Genomic DNA, 21,808 nt, shown 5'->3' on the forward strand with positions numbered 1-21,808 from the left:
TTTTCTATCCTATTCTCTGTGTTCTCTTTCTACACTTGTGTTAGGTTTGATATTGTCCCACAGATCTCAAACACTTCTCTATTTTTTTCACTATTTTTGCCTCAGTTTTTTTTTTTTTTTTTTTTTTTTGTGGTATGCGGGCCTCTCACTGTCGCAGCCTCTCCTGTTGTGGAACACAGGCTCCGGACGCACAGGCTCAGCAGCCATGGCTCACGGGCCCAGCCGCTCCGTGGCATGTGGGATCTTCCCAGACTGGGGCACGAACCCGTGTCCCCTGCATCAGCAGGCAGACTCCCAAGCACTGCGCCACCAGGGAAGCCCTTTGCCTCAGTTTTGATACCTTCTATTGACATTTTTTTCCCTCATTTTAAACACAAGAAGTTTATTTAAACAACAAGATGCTTGGGAATTACCTGGTGGTCCAGTGTTTAGGAGTCCTTGCTCTCACTGCCAAGGGCCCAGGTTCAATCCCTGGGCAGGGAGAACAAGATGCTTGATGTGAAGGGAAAACTATGATTCATTTCTTTCAGGATAATTTATTCCTGTTTAAAGGCAGATTTCTCTACATGCAAAAACAGTATAATATTGTCCTTGGTTTTACAATGATAAACGAAAAAAATTAAAATTCTCCAACTGAACAAAATATGCAAGGATTTTTATGTTATTCTTTTTTTGTTAAACAGTGAGTGTGAAATAACTTACTGGAATGTAAAGTTAAGAGCTGAATGAACATGCCAATAATGGAGAAAGGGGGGTATTTTCACAGAACTAATATTTTCCCCTGTCCCATCTCCATTTGGTGTTGATCAAAGCATACCATTGGCCATTTGTTTTTTTTAAAAAAATGCAATATGCTTGAGTACATACAGCAGTGACTTTATGTACAGTAAAGGAATGGGGAGGAGGAAAATGAAAGAATAGAGAAAACTATACTGCAGTAGTCAGGATGTGGTAGGACCAATTGGGTTTTCTAATTGAGAACATGTCTTTATGTTCTGGAGGAACAAAGTTCTACAGTAAAGTAGCAGATTCCCTTTTGAGTAGACACCTCCCATCTGCTGCTGGAACACATCAATTGCATCTTCATCTTTCATTTGCAACTGTGCATGTCTGTTTCACTGATTGTTTACCTAATAGTTTGGAATCTAGTCTGCCTCACTGACAAACCCTGTCATTCACAATAGGCTTCATAAGTTTGCTAAGTGCTGTATGCCTCTTAATCTTAAAGTGCACCAAAGAACCATCCATCCCTGCCACCTTCAAATTAGTATGATCATTGTTCTCAATCTTGACTCCTTCCTTGGGCTTTTCTTCTAGCCCTGGTGAGTGTTTCATAAAAGAGGCACCAGATCCTTACCTAAGGAGGTGTGCTACTGATCTGTCTTCAAGAATACTTTTCTGACTCCAGTCTGCTGTTAAATTCATCTAATGAACTGTTCATTTATGATACTGATTTTTTTCTGAAAATTTCAATATGTTTTTCTTCAATATAGTATTCATATATCTCTGTTAAAATCTCCATCTCTTCACTCATGTTGCCTACTTTTTCTACTAGATCCTTTAGATTTTTCATTTTTATTTTATTTTGTCTTTATTTGAAGTCTCTGACTGATAATTCCACTATCTGGGCCATCTCTGGGTCTTCCCTCTTTGTATATTCTCTCATGACCATGATTTACATTTTCTTGCTTCTTTGTGTGTCATAAATTTTATGGCATTAAAGGCACGTTGTGTAAACACAGTAGAAATAGATGTAAATATTATTTATTTCTAGAAAAAATGAAGAGTGAAGAGCTAAATAAATCAGATTTCTAGTCGAGATACGTTTGAACTTTGTTGCAACTTTAGTTTGACCACAGGCTTTACATGTTTTGAAACTGGAATTAGAATTTATCTCTGGTAGGCTTAGGATCTGAGCACTGGTGAGATCCATAGATCTCTATGCTTCTCTGTCTAACTACTAGCTTTCCAAAACATGAAGATCTCTCAGCTCTCACAGCCTGGCTTCCAGCTCTTTGTGTTTCTGGGGAGTTTTCTTTGTTCTCCTCCAGTCCTCCTATGTTTAGGGAGATCTTTCCTCCCAGAATACCTCAGAGCACTCTCTCTCAGTACTGTTGTCTGTCTCCAACTCCTAGAAGCTGAAATTCTGAGTTGAAATTTATCCCTCTCATTTCTCCTCTCCTACTTTCAAGCCTTTGAGTAACTGCCCCTGAACACTTACCAAGCAATAGAGTTGGTAAGTGAACTCAGATTTACTCTGTCACTGGGGGCTCAGAATTCAAATCTGTCCCAGCAACCCACACACAGGCCTTAAAATTTTGTTAAAGATTCTGCTGATTTCCTGCCTATGGGGAAATTTTTCTTTTCCTGCTAGTCAACCAGGGAGGACAGCAGCTTTGTATTGATATGTTTTCTCTCCTATGAAGTGTTCATCACTGGAGTTGAGTTTATTTAGAGATTCTTTGAAATGTCACTTTTTTGCGGGGTTCAGGAAAACAGATTTTGTACCTCAGTTGTTTTGTTTTGTTTGTTATGGTGAGAGTTATGCTTTCTCATAACTTCCTACTTCTTAACTGGTGGTGGATCCATCACACAATACATTTGTTGATGGAACAGAGGGAAGCAGGAGGGCAGTCTCTCATGTGTTAAGTTTTCAAATTCCAGGTCTCTTTATAATTTACCCCTTGCTGAATTCTTGAGCAAGCTTGTTGTTGTTGTTTTCTTTTTTTTTTTTTTTTTTTTGCGGTACGCGGGCCTCTCACTGTTGTGGCCTCTCCCGTTGCGGGGCACAGTCTCCGGACACGCAGGCTCAGCGGCCATGGCTCACGGGCTTAGTTGCTCCGGGGCATGTGGGATCTTCCCGGACCGGGGCACGAACCCATGTCCCCTGCATTGGCAGGCGGACTCTCAACCACTGCACCACCAGGGAAGCCCTGTTGTTGTTTTTTAACGTCTCTGTTTTCTCAAATGTAAAAGGAGGCTAATAAGGATGCCTAATTTATAAAATTTTGAGAGGATTAAAAGAGTTATATGCAAACTACTTAGGATGATATCTGAAACATAGTAAAAATTATATGTGTTTTGTTGTTTTTATTTGGAATAGAGCTTTTGTTCAGAAAGCATTAGGGTGTGTTAAAAAATTCTCAGCAAGGGGCTTCCCTGGTGGCGTAGTGGTTGAGAATCTGCCTGCTAATGCAGGGGACAGGGGTTCGAGCCCTGTTCTGGGAAGATCCCACATGCTGCGGAGCAGCTAGGCCCGTGAGCCACAACTACTGAGCCTGCGCGTCTGGAGCCTGTGCTCTGAAACAAGAGAGGCTGCGATAGTAAGAGGCCCACGCAGCATGATGAAGAGTGGCCCCCGCTTGCCACCAACTAGAGAAAGCCCTCACACAGAAACGAAGACCCAACACAGCCAAAAATAAAAATAAATAAATAAATAAAATTTAAAAAAAAAATTCTCAGCAAGATGGAGAGAGGATCAAGATAATTACCCCTGACTTTGTAGAGGGTACCACTACCAATTATTAAAACAGAAGGTATTTCCATAAATAGAGTAGTGTTTAATCAACCTGAATAACACTTTCTAGTTGCTGGTGAGTTAGGTGCTTCATCAGTGAAATTAGGTACTTAGTTGAGTGAGGTAGAAAATATACTACTATAGAAATTAAAATAATTGAAGGGTTAATCAGCCCCTCTGGCTTTGATGGCCTGGGTACCTACTGGAGTTGATGGAATGCCCTACAGAGCAATGCACAGCTGATACTCTTACCTTTCCTTGTGCCATCCCTCGAGCAGCACTGCCTGGCTATGCCTAGGTCTAAGATCCTGAGATTCCTTATAAATGAAAGAAATAAGCTGCAGATGGAATATATTTTTTAGCTTCCAGTTTTTCCCTCTTCTTAGTTTCTTTCTAAATTCTTTTCCTCTTTCAAAGTCTCTTTTTCTATTTCTTATTACCATTGTGATATCTTCAAATTATCTTCCCGTTTTCCCTTTCTGTTCTTCTCTTATATTTTAAGCCAAAATAACAATAATAATAATAATCAATATATTATTTCTTAGAGAGATGAATACATTATATTCTTCAATGAGTATATTTTCTTAATTACTCAGGACTCCAAAACTGTAGAAACATTTTACATATTGAAAGAAGTCCTTAAAAATTAAAAACAAAAACAAAATCCTCAAGCCTTAGAATTATCTAAGTCAGGTAATTGTCTCTCAAAGTTGCAGTTTGGAAAAATTGTGGCTCAGATTGACAAACTCTTGCAATTCCTGACACTCAGGGCTCTGTTTCCTTAGGTCTTTTCAGGCTGTCCTGGGGCTCCCCAATTATTAAAAATATGATCAGCAGGGCTTCCCTGGTGGCGCAGTGGTTGAGAATCCGCCTGCCGATGCAGGGGTCATGGGTTCGTGCCCTGGTCCGGGAAGATCCCACATGCCGCGGAGCGGCTGGGCCCGTGAGCCATGGCCGCTGAGCCTGCGTGTCCGGAGCCTGTGCTCCGCAATGGGAGAGGCCACAACAGTGAGAGGCCCGCATACCGCAAAAAAAAAAAAAATCAGCTGCAAGGTTATTGTATTTACTACTATTGTGAGTATTGAACTATGCCATTTATCTCCCAGCCTCATTCTCCCCTAAGACCCCCAAACAACACACAACTCTCAATCTCTCTCTCTCTCCCTCTCTCCCCCTCTCTAGCCGGCCCCACCCCCACACACAGCTGAAAGTTATACAATACATATATTCTGACGCACTGTCAGGTTCTGTGAGTGCTAGTTCAGGGAGGTATTTTTAGCTAAGGGGCTCTTCCAATATAAACAGCAACTTATATGTAAGTCTGGTTCCACTCCTAATGAATTTGCCTAGAAACAAAGTTTTTTGTTTTTTTTCTTTTTTATAGGATACAGTATGTACAGTTTCTGAAGTAAAAATTGAAAGTGGGCAACCAGTACTCCTCCCATCTGTCCCTGGGCAATCTGCTAGGTGAGCAACCACCATTGGTTGTACAGTCTGGTCCGCTCGCCCCACTAATGGATTGTTTCTTCTTTGCCTTATTTTCAGGGTTGATACTCTCTGAGCCAGATAAGTAGGCAGCTGCAGAGGACAGGAGCACAACTCTCAAATCCTGTAGATAATTGCCAAAGGCAGCTGAGTTCAGGATCCCCACCTGTTAATGAGCTGCCAATTATTTACATGCTTATAAATCATCTTTTAAACACTAACAAGCACTAATAATCCTTGGCTGCCAGTTACCATGGCAACTGACGAGTCCCAAAAGGGAAGGAGACTACTGACATATGGACTCTGGGTCAATGGTCCAGTATCTCCTGGGACTGATGTTTTTACTCCTGCACATGAAACTGTTCTGTCCAAGTACAAACGAAAATCACACAAACAAGGAGGCACAGGACATAATGGAATGCCTGCTTTTCCCGTGGTGGCTTAGAGTATCTAAAGGGCATAGAATTGTGCCCAATTCCCCATGAGCTACAGGAACAAGCTGCCCTAACTTGTTAAGTGGCAGTTCCTGTGTACAGCCATACAGCTGGTCTACCCAGGCCACCTGCTGTCAGATATTTTATTCCCCAGAGCTTCCTGGGCTGCTAGGCTCCACCAGTCTGAAGAGGGTTTCCTAATACGTTCAGTTTGCTGTTGCAAATAGGTAAGGTGATAAGCTACTTGTGGGATGCTCAGTAATATTTAGTGAGATGCAAGGAATGGTTTCAGATGAAAAAGAACATATTTTTGCTCCCAGCAAACTGAAGGCATTTTCTTTCTTCTTTTAAAAGCACAATGAGAAGGCAACCATCCATGACTCAAAATTCTTTATAGTAGAGAAAGAAAACCACCTTCTGTTTTTAACTGGTTTTCCAAACTGGGTATAGGGAAGCTTACCACGTTGGTATCGGGTATGAGATGACAGTTCAAAGAAGCTGATGGTGACAGGGCATTAGTGAACAGTGACCTAATCAAGCAATAGAGAAATATGAATTTAATCATTTCACCATGACTGACCCAGAAATGCCTTTTACTATGACTTCTACAAGATGCTAGTTTTCAATAGAAAGTTGAATTACTGATACCATAAAGAAGTTCCTCACCCTTCAGCAGGTGTTCAAATTGATACCTTTAACCTCCCAACTGCCTGTTGTAGGGCAAAGAACATGAGCTTTAGATCAGGATTTATTAGTATCACTACCATTTAAGTGCCTCCACTCGGCTGGAGGATAAAGGAAATGGAGGCAGCTCTTTGTAAATCTTTAGATTTTGATGAAAATGAAAATTATGGCAATGGTGGGGATATATTACTCTCTCTACCTTGGGCTATTTTCTGGTCTCTGCATCCATTACATTATAGAGGGGGTAAGGGTTCAAAGGCTGCATGAAATTTATTTAATATAGCTATATCTTTTATATATCTAATAGGATATATGCACATGTTACCTTGGAGTTATGCATATGCCAGTGCTGGGGAATTTTCCTTCTCCTGCCATTGTTACTTTTTTAAAGAAGTATAACATCAGAAACCTTTATTTTGAAAAAGACATTTTATACCGTTTGTGGTTCATTCATCTTTAATTTTGTAGTACTTAAAAATTTTGATTTATTTAAACTAAGAAAAACCAAAAACAGTTCACCCATTTCTCCCACCCCCCAACCTCCCCCACCTCTGGCAACCACCAATCTGTTCTCTGTATCTATGAGGTTGGAGATAAGATTCCACATATAAGAGAGATCATACAGTATTTGTATTTCTCTGCCTGACTTATTTCAATTAGCATAATGCCCTCGAGTTTCATCTATGTTGTTGCAAATGGCAAGATTTCATTCTTTTTTTATGGCTGAGTAATGTTCTATTGTATGTAAGTACCACAACTTATTTATCCATTAATCCACTAATGGACACTTAGCTTGTTTCCATATCTTGGCTGCCGTGAACATGTGGGTACATATATCTTTTAATTTGTAATTTCATTTTCTTCAATACATACCCAGAAGTGGAATTTCTGGGTCACATGATAATTCTATTTTTAATTTTTTTTGAGGAACCTCCATACTGTTTTCCATAGTGAATGCACCAATTTACATTTCCAGTGCACAAGAGTTCCTTTTTCTCCACATTTTCACCAACGTGTGTTATTTCTAGTCTTCTTGATAACAGCCATCCTACAGGTGTGAGGTGATATCTTATTGTAGTTTTCATTTGCCTTTTCCTGATGATTATAGGTGTAGAGCATCTTTTCATGTACCTGTTGGCCATCTGTATGCCTTCGTTGGAAAAATCAGATCTTCTATTCACATCTTCTGTCCATTTTAAATGAAATTATTTGTTTGTTTTTGCTGTTGAGTTTTATGCATTCTTTATGTAGTTTGGATATAACCCTTTATCAGATATATGATTTGCAAATATTTTCTATGATTCAGTAGGTTGTCTTTTCATTTTGTTGATGATTTCCTTTGCTGTACAGAAGTGGTTTTGATCTGATATAGTCCCATTTGTTTATTTTTGCTTTTGTTTTTGGTTACTTTCCATGTAGAGTATCTACTTCATTTGGCTTCTACCAGTCGTTCTTCAAGTCTCCTATGCTTGCCAGTTTGAATACTCAGATAGGAATTAGAATCTTTACAAAGGGTAAAAAGTAATGTCAAAGGCTTTGGTAGCATATTATATAGGGTTGTCCCCAAAATGAAATATTCTGGCATGAGCAGAGTGCCTATGTGAGTAAAAACCCAATGGAAGAGAAAATGTAGGACTGATGAGAGGTCCAAAAAATATCAATTATGTTGAAAACATTGTCAAAATTTAAAGGCTGCAAAAATGCCTAGATGAAAGGGCAGTCAACCGTGTGGATTGTGGAGAAAAGTTTATGAAGGAACTTATGGCCCTTTGGTCTTGCTTCAGGTAGGTTGGTGGTGAGGTTGGTAAGGTGAGAGAGTAATCTGTAAGTTTATACATGACTGATTTAATAAGAAACCAAGTCATTTGAAATGTCAAGGAAAAGCAGACAAATCTCCCATGCAGGAGAGAATTTAACCCCCCAGGCCCTGCCCCTCCAAATCCTTCTCTTCATTTGGAGTGGTCAAGTGGAAAGACTGGAGCCTGGGAAACAGGGCTGCAGCCCTGCCTGTGCTTCTGCATAGCTGTGAACCATTGGACATGTTGCTTCTCATTTCTGGGTCTGAGGTTTTGTACCTTCTTTGTGTACTTCATAAGGATATTTGAGCTTACACCAACATAATTAATGTGTAAATCTACGAAAGTTGAAAGTAGACCCCAAATAGCCAAAGCAATCTTGAGAAAGAAAAACGGAGTTGGAGGAATCAGGCTCCCTGACTTCAAACTATACCAGAAATCTACAGTAATCAAGACAGTATGGTACTGGCACAAAAACAGAAATATAGATCAATGGCACAGGATAGAATGCCCAGAGATAAACCCATGCATATATGGGCACCTATTTACGACAAAGGAGGCAAGAACATACAATGGAGAAAAGACAGACTCTTCAATAAGTGATGCTGGGAAAACTGGACAGCTACGTGTAAAATAATGAAACTAGAACACTCCCTAACACCATACACAAAAATAAACTCCAAATGGATTAAAGACCTAAATGCAAGACCGGACATTATAAAACTCTTAGAGGAAAACATAGGAAAAACACTCTTTTGACCCACCTCCTAGAGTAATGGAAATAAAAACAAAAATAAACAAATGGGACTTAAAAGCTTTTGCACAGCAAAAGAAACCATAAACAAGACAAAAAGACAGCCCTTAGAATGAGAGAAAATATTTGCAAATGAAACAACAAAGAATTAATCTCCAAACTATACAAACAGCTCATGGAGTTCAATATCAAAAAAACAAACAATCCAGTTAAAAATTGGGCAGAAGACCTAAATAGACATTTTACCAAGGAAGACATACAGATGGCCAAGAGGCACATGAAAAGATGCTCAACATCACTAATTATTAGAGAAATGCAAATCAAAACTACAATGAGGTATCACCTCACACCAATCAGAATGGCCATCATCAAAATATCTACAAACAGTAAATACTGGAAAGGGTATGGTGAAAAGGGAACCCTCGTGCACTGTGAGTGGGAATATAAATTGATACAACCACTATGGAAAACAGTATGGAGATTCCTTAGAAAACTAAAAATAGAACTACCATATGACCCAGCAATCCCACTACTGGGCATATACCCTGAGAAAACCATATTCAAAAAGAGACATGTACCACAATGTTCATTTCAGCACTATTTACAATAGCCAGGACATGGAACCAACCTAAATGTCCATCGACAGATGAATGGATAAATAAGATGTGGCACATATATACAATGGAATATTACTCAGCCATAAAAGGAAATGAAACTGAGTTATTTGTAGAGAGGTGGATGGACCTAGAGTCTGTCATACAGAGTGAAGTAAGTCAGAAAGAGAAAAACAAATACTGTATGCTAATGTATATATACGGAATCTGAAAAAAAAAATTGTACTGATGAACCTAGTTGCAGAGCAGGAATAAACATGTAGACATAGAAAATGGACTTGAGGACACGGGGTGGGAGGGGGAAGCTGGGGCAAAGTGAGAGTAGCATCGACATATATATACTACTGAATGTAAAATAACTAGCGGGAAGCAGCAACATAGCACAGGGAGACCAGCTCAGTGCTCTGTGATGACTTAGATGGGGTGGGATAGGGAAGATGGGAGGGAGGCTCAAGAGGGAGAGGTATGGGGACATATGTATGCATATGGCTGATTCCTTGTGGTGTACAACAAACTAACACACTATTGTGAAGCAATTATACTCCAATAAAGATCTATTAAAAAATTAATATATATATAAATTACTATCAGTGTGGAAGATAATATTACTAGTGATATTAATGGCCCCTTTTGTCTTTTGGCAGTGGACTACTACTCTCAGTATTGAGGAGAAAACAGTATTGAATAAAATACATAGAGGAACTAAGACTGTTCTAGACACAGCTGTAAAGTCCTGAAAGAAGATAGGAGAATGGGATAATTTTTTAAAGAGAATAAATAGTGCCAACAGGATGGAAAGAGGAATTAGAATTGGGTGTAGAGTGGCAGAAGAGCTACTTAGCAGATGAGGGCTCCTCTGGAGACCTAGTTCTAATCCTGGCTCTCTCACTAGCTGAGTGATCTGCAACAAGCTACTGAATCTCAGGCTGGAACTTCTCATCCATTAACAAAAGATCTTTTATCAGATGAAATTGAAAGTGGAACCTCAGTATATAAAAGTAGCTTTGAGTCTTGTTTCTTTTGTTGAAACCCTTCTTGACATTCTCTTTACTCCAACTCTACACTGTGGGCTTGGGTCACCTGTTTAAAAATCCAAGAATTTGAGGATCCTAGTGTGAAAACCAGGAAAGTGGATGACATCTCATGGTCTTTCTAATAGTATCATTTTTGCGTTTGAGATTCAAACACTCCTAGAGAAGTTTGGATTCCCTTGAGAAGAGAATTAAATTGGATGTTAAAGATTTACTCTGATGGAAAAGGTAGCTGATTGTCAACTAAGCTTATTGTTGACTGACTGGTTTGAAAACAAACATTTTGAAACAATATTCACCATTAAAGAAAGGTGAGTTAACGGGGAAGTAATGTCCCCCAAATCAATACTATTCTAAGGAACAGTTACTTAAGAGTAGGAAGAGGAACTGTGACAATACTGCATGAAAATAACTTGGATCAGAAGACTAAACTTTCCATATTCCATGATAGCCAATGCCTTCTGATCAAGTTTACAACCCAGAGGGGCAAAACATCCCAACACATCTCAGCAAAAGGTTTTTAGGGATTTAATCTCTGCCAGTTCTTTTTTACTTAGACTACTTTGTTCCATTCATCTTCCTTTCCCCAATGAGTCAATGAAGATTATATAGGGAAATGCTGAATGCAGTGATGCACTCCTAACAAGAGGCATCTTGACAGGCTCTGACCAGGTTCATTCAAGCTTTTGCAACAACAGATAAAGATGGGTTTGGAGGCTAGGTAGGGAAGGAGTCCCTTCTCTTTCCAATGAAGTCATCATTCTCTACAAAATCTTTGCAAAATGCTAATCAACAGTGCTTTCACAAGAAAAGTCACACAACTCAATTTTTGAGTTTCAGAATAGGATTGCTGTTTTGGGGGGTTTTAAAGTTTTGGGAAAATCCTAAATGTTTCACTTTTTATTTAAGGCTGAAATTCAATTTCAAATTTGAATTATCCCAGAGGTTTGTAAATGCACTGCCAGATGGGCTACAGAGTTGAGAGAAGAAATGGAAAAATGCCTCTTCGGGTGGGAAAACACATTTATATGATAGTCTTCTGACAGCCCTCATCTCTGTATTGTTGATACAGTAACAAGCCCGTGAAACTTAATGTTAAAACAATTTTTTTTATCTTGAAAAATTTCTGTAGCACCCACATTTGTTGGTTTTCAGATCAGATGCCCTCACTAAGCCTTGTAAATTAGACATCTGGCTGAAATCTCACTTGGGGTGCTTGATGATCTTGGAGAGTCAGCTTATTTTATGGCTAATATCTGAAGGAGCAAATGATGAGTATGAGGAACTGGCATTCTAATGTTTTTCAGCTCCTTCTTGTCTGTTGAATTTATTTGCCCTGTTCAGAAACCTTGAGAACAGTCCCACCTTTGTGTCTTCATTCTTCCTCCCGAAGATGTCTATTCCAGCATCTCGAATTTCTAGCGTGCTAATTTATTAGTTTGAGTGATATTTCCTGTTCTACTAAACTATGAGAGTAGAGGTATATCTAATACTTCCTTGTATCTCTAGGATCTGGCAAAGTACCTGGCATCCAGTTATATATATATATATGTAAATAAAATATATGTGTGTGTATATATATATATATACACACACTATATTATATACTATTTATACTATCATAGTACTATTAGTGTGTATGTATATAGAGAGAATATATATGTACAAACACACAGGACTGTGAGAAATCTCAGACTTGCAGAAGGCTCAGAGAATCTAGTTACTTGCTGATTAATTGGATTCTGCCTGTGATATGCTGGATTTTAGGACTGGCTGGCTGTCAAGGATACTGCTGAGAGTATAAAGCAGGGAGAGGAGAGTGGATCTAATGAAAGGAGAGAACTCGTGGCTGGGACACTGAGTCTAGAGTGTGAAGAAATGGCAGTAAAAACCAATGATCACATCCTTCCTCTGTTGAGATGGTGTTAGGAATGAGGCAAGCTCGACCTTCCAGAAGGGGACTTAGTGGATTGAGCTACCTGGGCTGATTAAGGCAGGGTCAATAAAATGAAGTTGTGGTGACATTCATGGCTTAAAAAACATTAACTTTACAGAATTATTTTCCTAAGGCCTTTGGGCAGATTTTGATTTGATCCAACAAGAATATCTGCTTGGCTCCAAACTGATGGACATCTGCTAATTTTTCTAACTGATTTAATCATTTTGGGGGCTCTGTTTTAGAACCTCTCTAAATCTCCTCCTTCTCACTAGTGTCTCAAGTCTTCAAAGTCTATGCCAATTTTAATAAAGGTCTAGAAGGATTACCTTATGTTCCAAATTTAGTATTCCTATTCAGTATTCCATTCTTTGTCTCACTTAAAATTTCAAAATGCATAGTGGGAATCCTTGAATTTCCATGAGCCAATGACTTATGGAACAAAAATTTGAAATTCAATCTAAGATCACACATAAGCAAAAAGCAATTTGTGTGCATGTCTGCTTTACTGACTACAGTATGATGTTCTTGAGGACAAGGACTTTGTCTGTTTCATATTTTCCCCCAGCACTTAGTATCTGGCTCCTTTTTTTGTTCCTTTTGTCAAAAGCAAATATTTAGGATTAGTTTACTGTTTTCATATTTGAACACTCCTTTAGCAAGAGTGCTTGGGAACTGAAAGCTAACTGGGAAATTAAGAACAAAAAACCAGAAAATGTTTTTAGTACACATATTAGATAATTTTAAAACTTTCAACTCCCTTTTTTTATGGTCCAGTGTGGGACATGAGGTAAAAGGTGAGGCTAAAGGGAAAAAATGAGATAGTCCTAAAACAGATAAAGGGCTGCAAAAAAGGGACATTTTAGGAACTAAACTGATTATGAACCAGAAGTGTAGGGAAGGTGGGAGAGAAGGTAGAAACAGACAAAAGACAAAGACAGCTGATGATGGTACATGTTAAAACAGGACAAACTGTGTGAGTGATCCCCTAATTTCCCCTAATCAAAATCTGTCATATTTCAGCCTGGAGAGGTCTAGATATAGAGCTTAGAATAAATGAACTTCCACAATTAGTCACTGGAGACACAGCTGAGCTAGATAGCTGGCTCTTCTTTGTCTTGTTCTTGAAGGTCTAATTCACCTATTCCAAAATTGTAGCCTTCTCTAAATAATATATTTATGGCGTTACAGAAATAGATATGATAGTTCAGATATTCCCCAGTAGCAACTCTTCAGGCTAGTGAACAGATCATTAACTGAAGCATCACCCACTTAAGAGGAGGCCTGAAATTTCAGGTTATCTCTGATGACTTTTAACAGAATAGCTATAAATGGCTGAGAAATATCTTCACACAGAAGGTTTCAATAGGTTATGAGAAGTTGCAGGTACTGTTTCTTCAGAGTAAGACTTGGTGGGAAATGTACATGCCAGTGTTGTCTCTGTCTTTCAAGGATGTGGTCCATTTTATCTAGGTTATCAAATTTGTGGGCATAGACCAGTGTTGCTTCTGAAAAAATAGTACGTGACCCACCCTCAACATCCCAAAGTTCTTATTCAAGTTAGGTCTTTATTCTTGAGTAAAGTGAAGTGCAGTATGATGCCAACTGTAACAGTACAATTCTTAGTTAGAGTAATTACTCTGAAGACTAAGGTTTTTGCTCCATTGGTCTAAATTACATCAAGCCATTTCTGCAACCCCCTATGGAGCACTCACCTTCATCAAGCACTGTTTAGGCACCATGCATTCGAAGGCAAAGAGGCTATGATTCCTATCCTTAAGGAATTCATAATATAGTAATGATAGTTCATAATCTACTCCAGTGAAGTAGACAAAAATATTTTCAAAGAACTGTGATGTTTGACAATTGTGCTACCCAAATGACTTACCTGCTTTCCAGGAAGATAAAGCAATGGGCATTGCCTGAGATGGAGCAGGAAGGCAGGAAGAGATGGTGTTTGAACTGGGTCTTGATTAAGGAGAAAGGATTGGCTGCATAAAGAAAAGTTGGAGGTACGGGGTGGGGGCAGGGGGTAGGGATATTCTACCCAAGGAAGTAGACTAAACAACGGGACGCATGCATACAAATACACAATTATGTACACACTCATATGTTCCCCTTTATACTCTCAGCATATTTCAATTAGAGTTCTGAACTGAGAATAAGAAAAAATGCATTCTCATTCTGGCTCTCCTAGGATCTATGTTGTGACCTTGAGCAAGACTTTTAAAATATCTGGATCTTAGTTATTCCATTTGTAAAATGAAAGGGCTAGATTTCATGCTGGCTATGGCCCCATCCAATGAAAAAAATTGGGAGGTACAGCTAAACCTGTTTGATCTAAATTCATGATTTAGGGGATATAAGAATAGTTTATTTGAGGTGATCTAAGCTAGCCTGTTTTTTTGTTTCATGTAAAGGAAAACATTTTAGATTCTCATCAATAGGAAAAATAATTGCAATTTAAATATTTATTTGCTTTGTTTTGGTTTACTATTTGCTAACACAGAAATCTTAGATTATAAACTTGAATTTTTTCTTTAAAAATAAGGACACTTCTTTTTTCTTAAAATTCAGGCAAGGAAAGGCATTGCTAAAAGTCGAGATGTTGACATATAGTACATTATAACATTCTGTCTGTCTCTGCCTAGGCAAGAGATGATGAAGAATCAGTGCCATACGGAGCCCCAAGTTCCAGGTGACAGTGAGAATTGAATGGCTGAAAATACAGTGAAGATGTACCAAATCTCATGCTCATATCTGAATATCTGTAGGATTGCTTTTGTCAAATATGAAAACTTGAGCTCAGAAACTACATATAATACCAAAGATAGCACCAGACGTATTATCCTACCTTCTGTAAACATCTCTCTAAGAGCTCAAGTTTCAGTCTTCAGTTCTCTGGTACCTCATTTGCCCCATCTCGAGTACAACTAAGAAGCAAACCTGAAATTTAAATTCTGCCAATTACATAGTTAGGTTTTAGGTGAATTAATAACGAGTTACTGGACAAAAAAGTAACTGGTTAATAAGTCACCCACTGTCCAGTTTTTGGTATATTTGTGGTGAGCATATTTTTGCATGTGTGCCTCTATGTGTGTGGGGGGGTGTGTGATGTTCCATAGCTTTTCAAATTGGATTTAAAGTGTTTCTTGGGGAAGATGATAATTTAGTGCTGGTTACCAGAGGTAAGTTTTTCCATTTGTGAAATGCTTGGATAACAGCAGAATCTCAAACCGTATTTGCACATTGGAGTAACTATTATAAAATGGCATTTTAGGGAATAGATTTCATTTCAGTTGTTTACTAGAAAAAAACATCAAACATGTATTTAAACCATTCCCTTCATAAAGGTCCATCATCTGCTAATGATGAAGTTAGGGCCTGTGATGTTAGAATTTCTCTTGGGAACATGGAAGTCCCATTATACATGCAGCAATCATCTCTCTATTCATCTGTTGATGAATCTCTCTAATCATCTGTTGAATTAGTGGGAGGCCTAATGGAGCTCTGGATAAGACAGAAGGGAACATTTGGAGAGGATACCACCCCTCTCCTTCAGGGTGTTTGTCACCTCATTGCGTACAGAGAGATGTCCTAAACTTTCTCTACACTAAGTTTTCATTATCCTTTGATATTGATCCAAACCACTTAGTGATGAATACAGGCAGCACTCTCCTTTTATTTAAAGGTCTTGAATATCTATTATTATTTTTATGTTTATTATCTTAATACCTGCCATTTATATATAATATCTTTCTTCTAAAGAGCTCTCTGGAGTGCAATAGGGTGTCAAGTGAAGACAAATGAATATGAACGCACTTTGTGCTCTACAGGTGAAAGGAGAGTCACTCCGGACCTGCTGTTTTCCAGGAGAACTTTCCTTGCTTCTTGTCTTCTTGCTCCAATGTGGCAAACCTTACCCAAGGTGCAACTCTTAGATTCTGCTCTTCTTTTTTTTCTCACATACACATGCACATGCATTTCAACTCTCACCTTTATCATGATCACACCCCAATCTGTGTTTCACTACTGGATCCTTTATTAAAGCCCTGCTCCATGTTTATAGCTATCTTTTGCAAATTTCTTCTTTAATATTTAAACAAATCTAGCATTCCCAACATAAAGCTCATTATTTATTTATCATTAGAGAAAAACTATTCTATAACTTTGTTTGATATTCAAAATGCATTTTGAAAGTACAAATTTTTTTTAAAATGTCCTGGCCACCCGTTAGAAATAGGTTAGAATAAAGAAAGTTGTAAGAAGATCAAGGGCAAAAGATTATGATGAACAGTCAAATTCAGTGAGCACAGAATATGCTGGAATATTTTGCACTTTCTAAGAATTTGAGGATGCGAGCTAGTGAGAACTAGTAAAAAAAAGTAGGGTTATATTAAACAAATTTAAGGACAATCAAACTTTAGTGAGTAAGGTCCACTTTAGCCCAGGTGTTATGTATATTTTAGTTATGTTCCAAAGCATGTATCACATTTTTAGAGTGGACATTAGAGAATTATTAATGGTATTTTTATGAGTAATTATAAATATTAGCATTAATACCAAAAGGATCATATGGTTTTCTTTTGACATTTTTCCTTTCTTAATTATGCACATCCGGGAAATTCATACCAATTGAGTTGATGCAGCCAAATCCATTAAGGAGCACACTCCCTCCAGTAGCAGTAGCTAACCAAATGGCAGGCCTGATGGTTAGGAGGGATTAGTCCCCCCCACCTGCCACCCCGCCATCCCCAGTACACTCCACTCTGGTTTTTCAACTCCCTCATCTCTATCAATGATGATCCCATCTTCCAGAAACTCAGGGGGATTCACACGTCTCGTTTTGAATATCTTCTTCTTATCCATTTCATATATCCAGTTACGGAACAATTCCTTTTCACCCTTTCTTTATATCTCTTACATTTATCCTTCTTCTCCACCCCACTGAAAGGTCATTACCTTTCAAGCCTGAGTTACTGAGATAATATCCTATCTGAGCCCTCCATTTTATACAACTGCTATACCAAATGCCACTTTCAAGAACTTGCCCCCTCAAAATAAAATGCTTCTTGTTTACTAATGCATTAAGTTTAGATTTCTCCCTTCTTGTCTTTTAAGACCTTTATAATCCATCTCCGACCTCCATTCCCCCTTATCTGAGTTTCCTACTACTCCCCAGCATGGATCCTCTCTGGGTGGGGGGCACTTTCTTCCCTGCCCCCATGCCTTGCTCCATGATGTTGGATCCTAACTTGACATTAATCCCTTTGTTGGCCCTCCTGAATTTTACCCTATACTCACTTCCAACTGTTAACATCCCAAATATCCCTAAGGACCCCATCCCCAAGTCCTACCTTCTTTTTTAGGACACATCTCAGTTACCATCTCTTTAAGAAAAGCTTCCCTCCAGCCTGGATCAGGTGGTTTCCTTTCTGTGGACACAGTACGATGGAGGTACTTGCATAGTTCATACTTATTGTCATGGCTTAACTATTCATATCTCTTTCCCAGCTGTTCACTCTTTGTGGGCAAGAATCTTTCCCTGGGCTTCTTTGTGACCTCAGTGCATCGTACCCTGACTGACGTACAGAAGGTTGAAGTTATCTTGTTATGTTTGAATTTCTTTTCATTTAGGGCACTTTTCTCAAAATTGCAGACTTAATTATATACAATTTGTGAATCATTCACCAATCCATTTGTCTATCTTTTCCCAACAAGGTTGAAAATTTCTTATTACAGAAGCATCTTATCATAGAGACCGTGCTGGCTGAATGGTTCCCACAGATCTTTCAGAATACCCACTTACATAGTAGGTGATCAATAAATTATTTAATTAAATAATAAAAAAATTATTGCTAATAACATTACAAACCAAAAATAATGTAATCCAAATTGGTAGTGATGCAAAGAAGTTGTGAATTGTCACATAGTATTGCTCCTTAATAGCAAAGTGATCATTTTTGTCCCAAGGAAAATAATTTTATTCAGTTGCTATTAATATATACATTAAAACAAGCAGCAGCGTTAGACTGTATCATATCAGCTGATGGATAAAAATGTCCTATTTTAAGAGATAATTTATCACATTGCAAGTTTCCCTTTACTTCCTTACACATTTTCTTCTCTCATGCCTATGTTGGCTCACATTCCCTCTTCTTCGCTTAGGGCTATCACAATCCAAATATTCACACCTGCTTATCCTTTTCTCTAATCTCCTACCTACTGAAACAGCCAGGCCCTTATATCCAGGCTAGCTATTTCCTCGATCAAAGCTCTACCTATAATCTATTTTTCCTGAAACAGTGAATATTACTGGTATCAGCCATTCTCAGTGCTTCCAAACAGCACAAAAGGTTTCTCTAGCCACTTACCAACCTGATTCCATCCTAAGATCAATACTTTGTCATGCTTTCTTGCAGTAGAAAAAGAGAACACGACTAAAGAAAAAAAAGACTCTACTTTGATTTTGTTACTGAAAACAGAAGTGTGAAAATTTTATCTGATAAATTGTTGGATAGGGGTATTGGGAATATTTACCAAATGTGTTGGAAATTGTCTACATTTTGGAATTGTTTATAGTTGCTTATATCTGTATATGTGTATTATATAAAATTTTGCTATATTATTTCTCTATTCCTCACCAATATCTATTACCTGTATAAAAACTTTTTTTAATAGGCACAATGTGTTGAATTGATGGTCTAAGCGAAGTTTTCTTCTGTGTGGAGAGATATTATGATTTAATGGGTTAAGATCATGTAGATTTTTTTTGTTTAATTTTAATTTTAGATCTCTTAAGGTACTTTCACAGTTGTTGGCCCAAAGGTCTTTATCTCTTGCCAGTAAGAAACAAGAGTTATGAAAGTACTCTCCCATTCAAAAGTATCTTCTCTACATATTTCACCTATTAGAGTTTGGGAACCTCCCATTGTATAATATCCCATCAGAGGCTGGAATTTATCAGTCACTTCCACACAAGTATAAATTATTTTAATTAGCTTTTTTTCTTTTCTCCCAAGAGAGAATGGGAATATCCATTAAGAATGGAGATAAGTTTGGCAAGTAGGATGTCAGTTGAATAGCCAGAGAACTGTAGTACACTGTCTATGGAAGGCATATAAAGAAAAAGAAAACAGTGCCCCAGGAAGTTATTGGGTAAGGAATTCCACCCCAGTTCTTCTGCTGACACAATCTGTAATACTCTGACATTCCTAAAAATCATCTCAAGCCTTTCCTATGGTTCTAGAGCCCCAGACTGGACAGAGCACAAATCTATTCAAACAGCTGATCGAGGATTGGTCTTTGCCTTATTTTCTGTTTGTCTGACTGATGTACATTGCTTTTATTTTTGTTTCTTACTTGCTTATAAGTTTAACATAGATGTGGATTGCTTGGATGCAATGTATATCTAGCCTTAGAGAAATAGGCATTTCTAATCTAGTCGACTCGTGTACATGTTTCAGCTACGATGTAAAGGATTAACATCCTGACATTATTAGTCAGGCAGCATAGTACAATAGAAAGAGCACTTTTTTGAGAGTTGTACTGTCTTGAATACTAATCTCAGTGATCCTGAATAACCGTGTAAATTCTAAGTTTCTGTATTTCAGCTGCAAAATGGGGGAACTGTGCAAGAAGATCTTCTGGGTCTGTAGCAGCTTTAACATTATACAATTATTCTAATTACATGTGCTTCCTGATTTTCCTTTAATACCTCTAATTTCATATGAGAGCTTAATGGCTTGAAATCTCAAAATGTTTTCTGAAAAGTGGAGTAATAATACTTGTACTATATATCTCACGGTGCAGTAAAAATAAAATATAAAATTATGTGTGTCAACTACGCATTGTGGACGTCAAAGTCCCATACTTGTGCATTGCAAATTATTATCGGATATTTTTCTATTATGACTCTAGTTTAAAAAGACCCATGATACCTCAATGTATAACCAGCAGAGGGACACAAGTTCAGATTGTGTTTCTTTTTAAAACAGAATCAGTTAACTGCTATGGGTACATGTTTTTAAAAATCAAAATGAGCTTCATATTGTTGGAAACTATGTCACTGACTCAGCGCTATATTTACATATTTAAGTTACAAAAACAAGTGAGAAAAAGAAAGAAAACACAAGGAAAAATATAGGGGGTGGGAATCTTGGGGGTTAGTTTATTATATAACTCGGAGATAGCCCTCTTTGTGAAGAATGTCATTCCTGTGACAGCTTCCTGAGCATGTCCATCTGGAAGTACAGGCTATTTGAGTACCAGTTTAGGAACCAATCCAGAATTCTAAAAGTAGAATTTCTAAATTTCCTCCAAAACTAGCTTTTTAACTCAACTTTCCCATTTTATCAGCTTGGACTTCGAACAACAACAACAAAAATGTAGAGGAATCTTTTTCCTGTCCTGTTTCAACTTCCGTATCCAATTACTTGACAAATCCCGTCAGTCCCCCATGAAATTCCTCTAAAAGTCTTCACCTTTCTTCTCTTTCTACTGTCATTGCCCTGTGGCCTGCTTTTATCATCTCTTGCCTGTTCTGTTTCAGAAACTTTATAACTTCCTGACTTTGACTTGTCCCAGTCCATCTTCGACGCCATTGCTGGTTAGTCAACTTCTTAAAACACTGGTCTGATTATGTCACTCGCTTACTCAAAGCTTTTAATGGCTTTCTTTTGCATATAGAATAAAGCCACACTCGTTATCATGCCTGTCAAGACCCTCACTGACCCCAACTTACAAAAACCAGTTATTTTTCATTCTAACTTTTTTCCATTTCTAGCCCCACATACTTTCCTACAACTTACCTTTCCCACTAATGTAAAGTCTCTGAGGGAAGGAGTTCATTCCTCACCATTATTAGAAAGCAATAGTGTATATAATCAATAACGTTCATCCCTTTCTCATCATGTCACCAACAACTTTATTAGTCTCCTAACTAGTTTCTCTACTTCATGTTCCTTCTGACCTCTAATTTCCCATTGCCAAAATAATCTTGCTAAGATGTCAGTGTCTCATCTCATTCCTCCACAATCTAAAGTAGCCGTCTAAGTATGAGATGATGAGATGATGTGTGAGTCTTCATTCAGGCAATGAAGATTCTTCCTGATGCAGCGTCTGTCTCCAACCTTCTCTCTCTCCTCTTGCATGCTAGTCAGATGAGTCTTCCTCCAGCTCCGTACTTTGTTTCACGCTGGTTCTCAAGGCCAGGCATAAGATGTTGCCTTCCTCCACCCTCCTCTTACATATATGCCAAGGGTTACTTAAAATTCCATTTTTCTCCAAGAAGGCTCCCTTTTTTTTTTTTTTTTGCAATACATGGGCCTCTCACTGTTGTGGCCTCCCCCGTTGCAGAGCACAGGCTCCGGACGCGCAGGCTCAGCGGCCATGGCTCACGGGCCCAGCCGCTCCGCGGCATGTGGGATCTTCCCGGACCGAGGCACGAACCCGTGTCCCCTGCATCGGCAGGCGGACTCTCAACCACTGCGCCACCAGGGAAGCCCGAAGGCTCCTTCTTGATCACCTTTTCTGAACCACCATTGTGTTTTGATTCT

At 38.4% G+C, this 21,808-nt stretch overlaps 1 protein-coding gene across 1 annotated transcript; it reads right to left on the reverse strand.

Annotated features, from left to right (window-relative positions):
* Positions 1 to 941: 941 nt before the first annotated feature.
* On the reverse strand, positions 942 to 20,854 carry LOC131756850 (small ubiquitin-related modifier 2-like). Its single transcript, XM_059063935.1, has 3 exons — positions 20,752 to 20,854; positions 1,168 to 1,319; positions 942 to 1,100 (listed from the first exon to the last, which is right to left on the reverse strand). The coding sequence occupies exons 1-3, from the start codon at positions 20,852 to 20,854 to the stop codon at positions 942 to 944; spliced, it is 414 nt and encodes a 137-aa protein (XP_058919918.1).
* Positions 20,855 to 21,808: the final 954 nt, after the last annotated feature.

This window comes from Kogia breviceps, chromosome 5 (genome assembly GCF_026419965.1).
Source record: "Kogia breviceps isolate mKogBre1 chromosome 5, mKogBre1 haplotype 1, whole genome shotgun sequence".
Taxonomy (NCBI): Eukaryota; Metazoa; Chordata; class Mammalia; order Artiodactyla; family Physeteridae; genus Kogia; species Kogia breviceps.

Bases quoted from the DNA above. Each gene is read 5' to 3' on its own strand.
- LOC131756850 (XM_059063935.1), bottom strand. From the start codon at position 20,854: ATGGCGTCGAAGATGGACTGGGACAAGTCAAAGTCAGGAAGTTATAAA. The intron at 1,320-20,751 runs GTAGAAAGAGAA...AACACTCACCAG, and splicing joins CAGGCCACAGGGCAATGACA to GGCTAGAAGAAAAGCCCAAG. The intron at 1,101-1,167 runs GTTTGTCAGTGA...AGACATGCACAG, and splicing joins AGCCTATTGTGAATGACAGG to TTGCAAATGAAAGATGAAGA.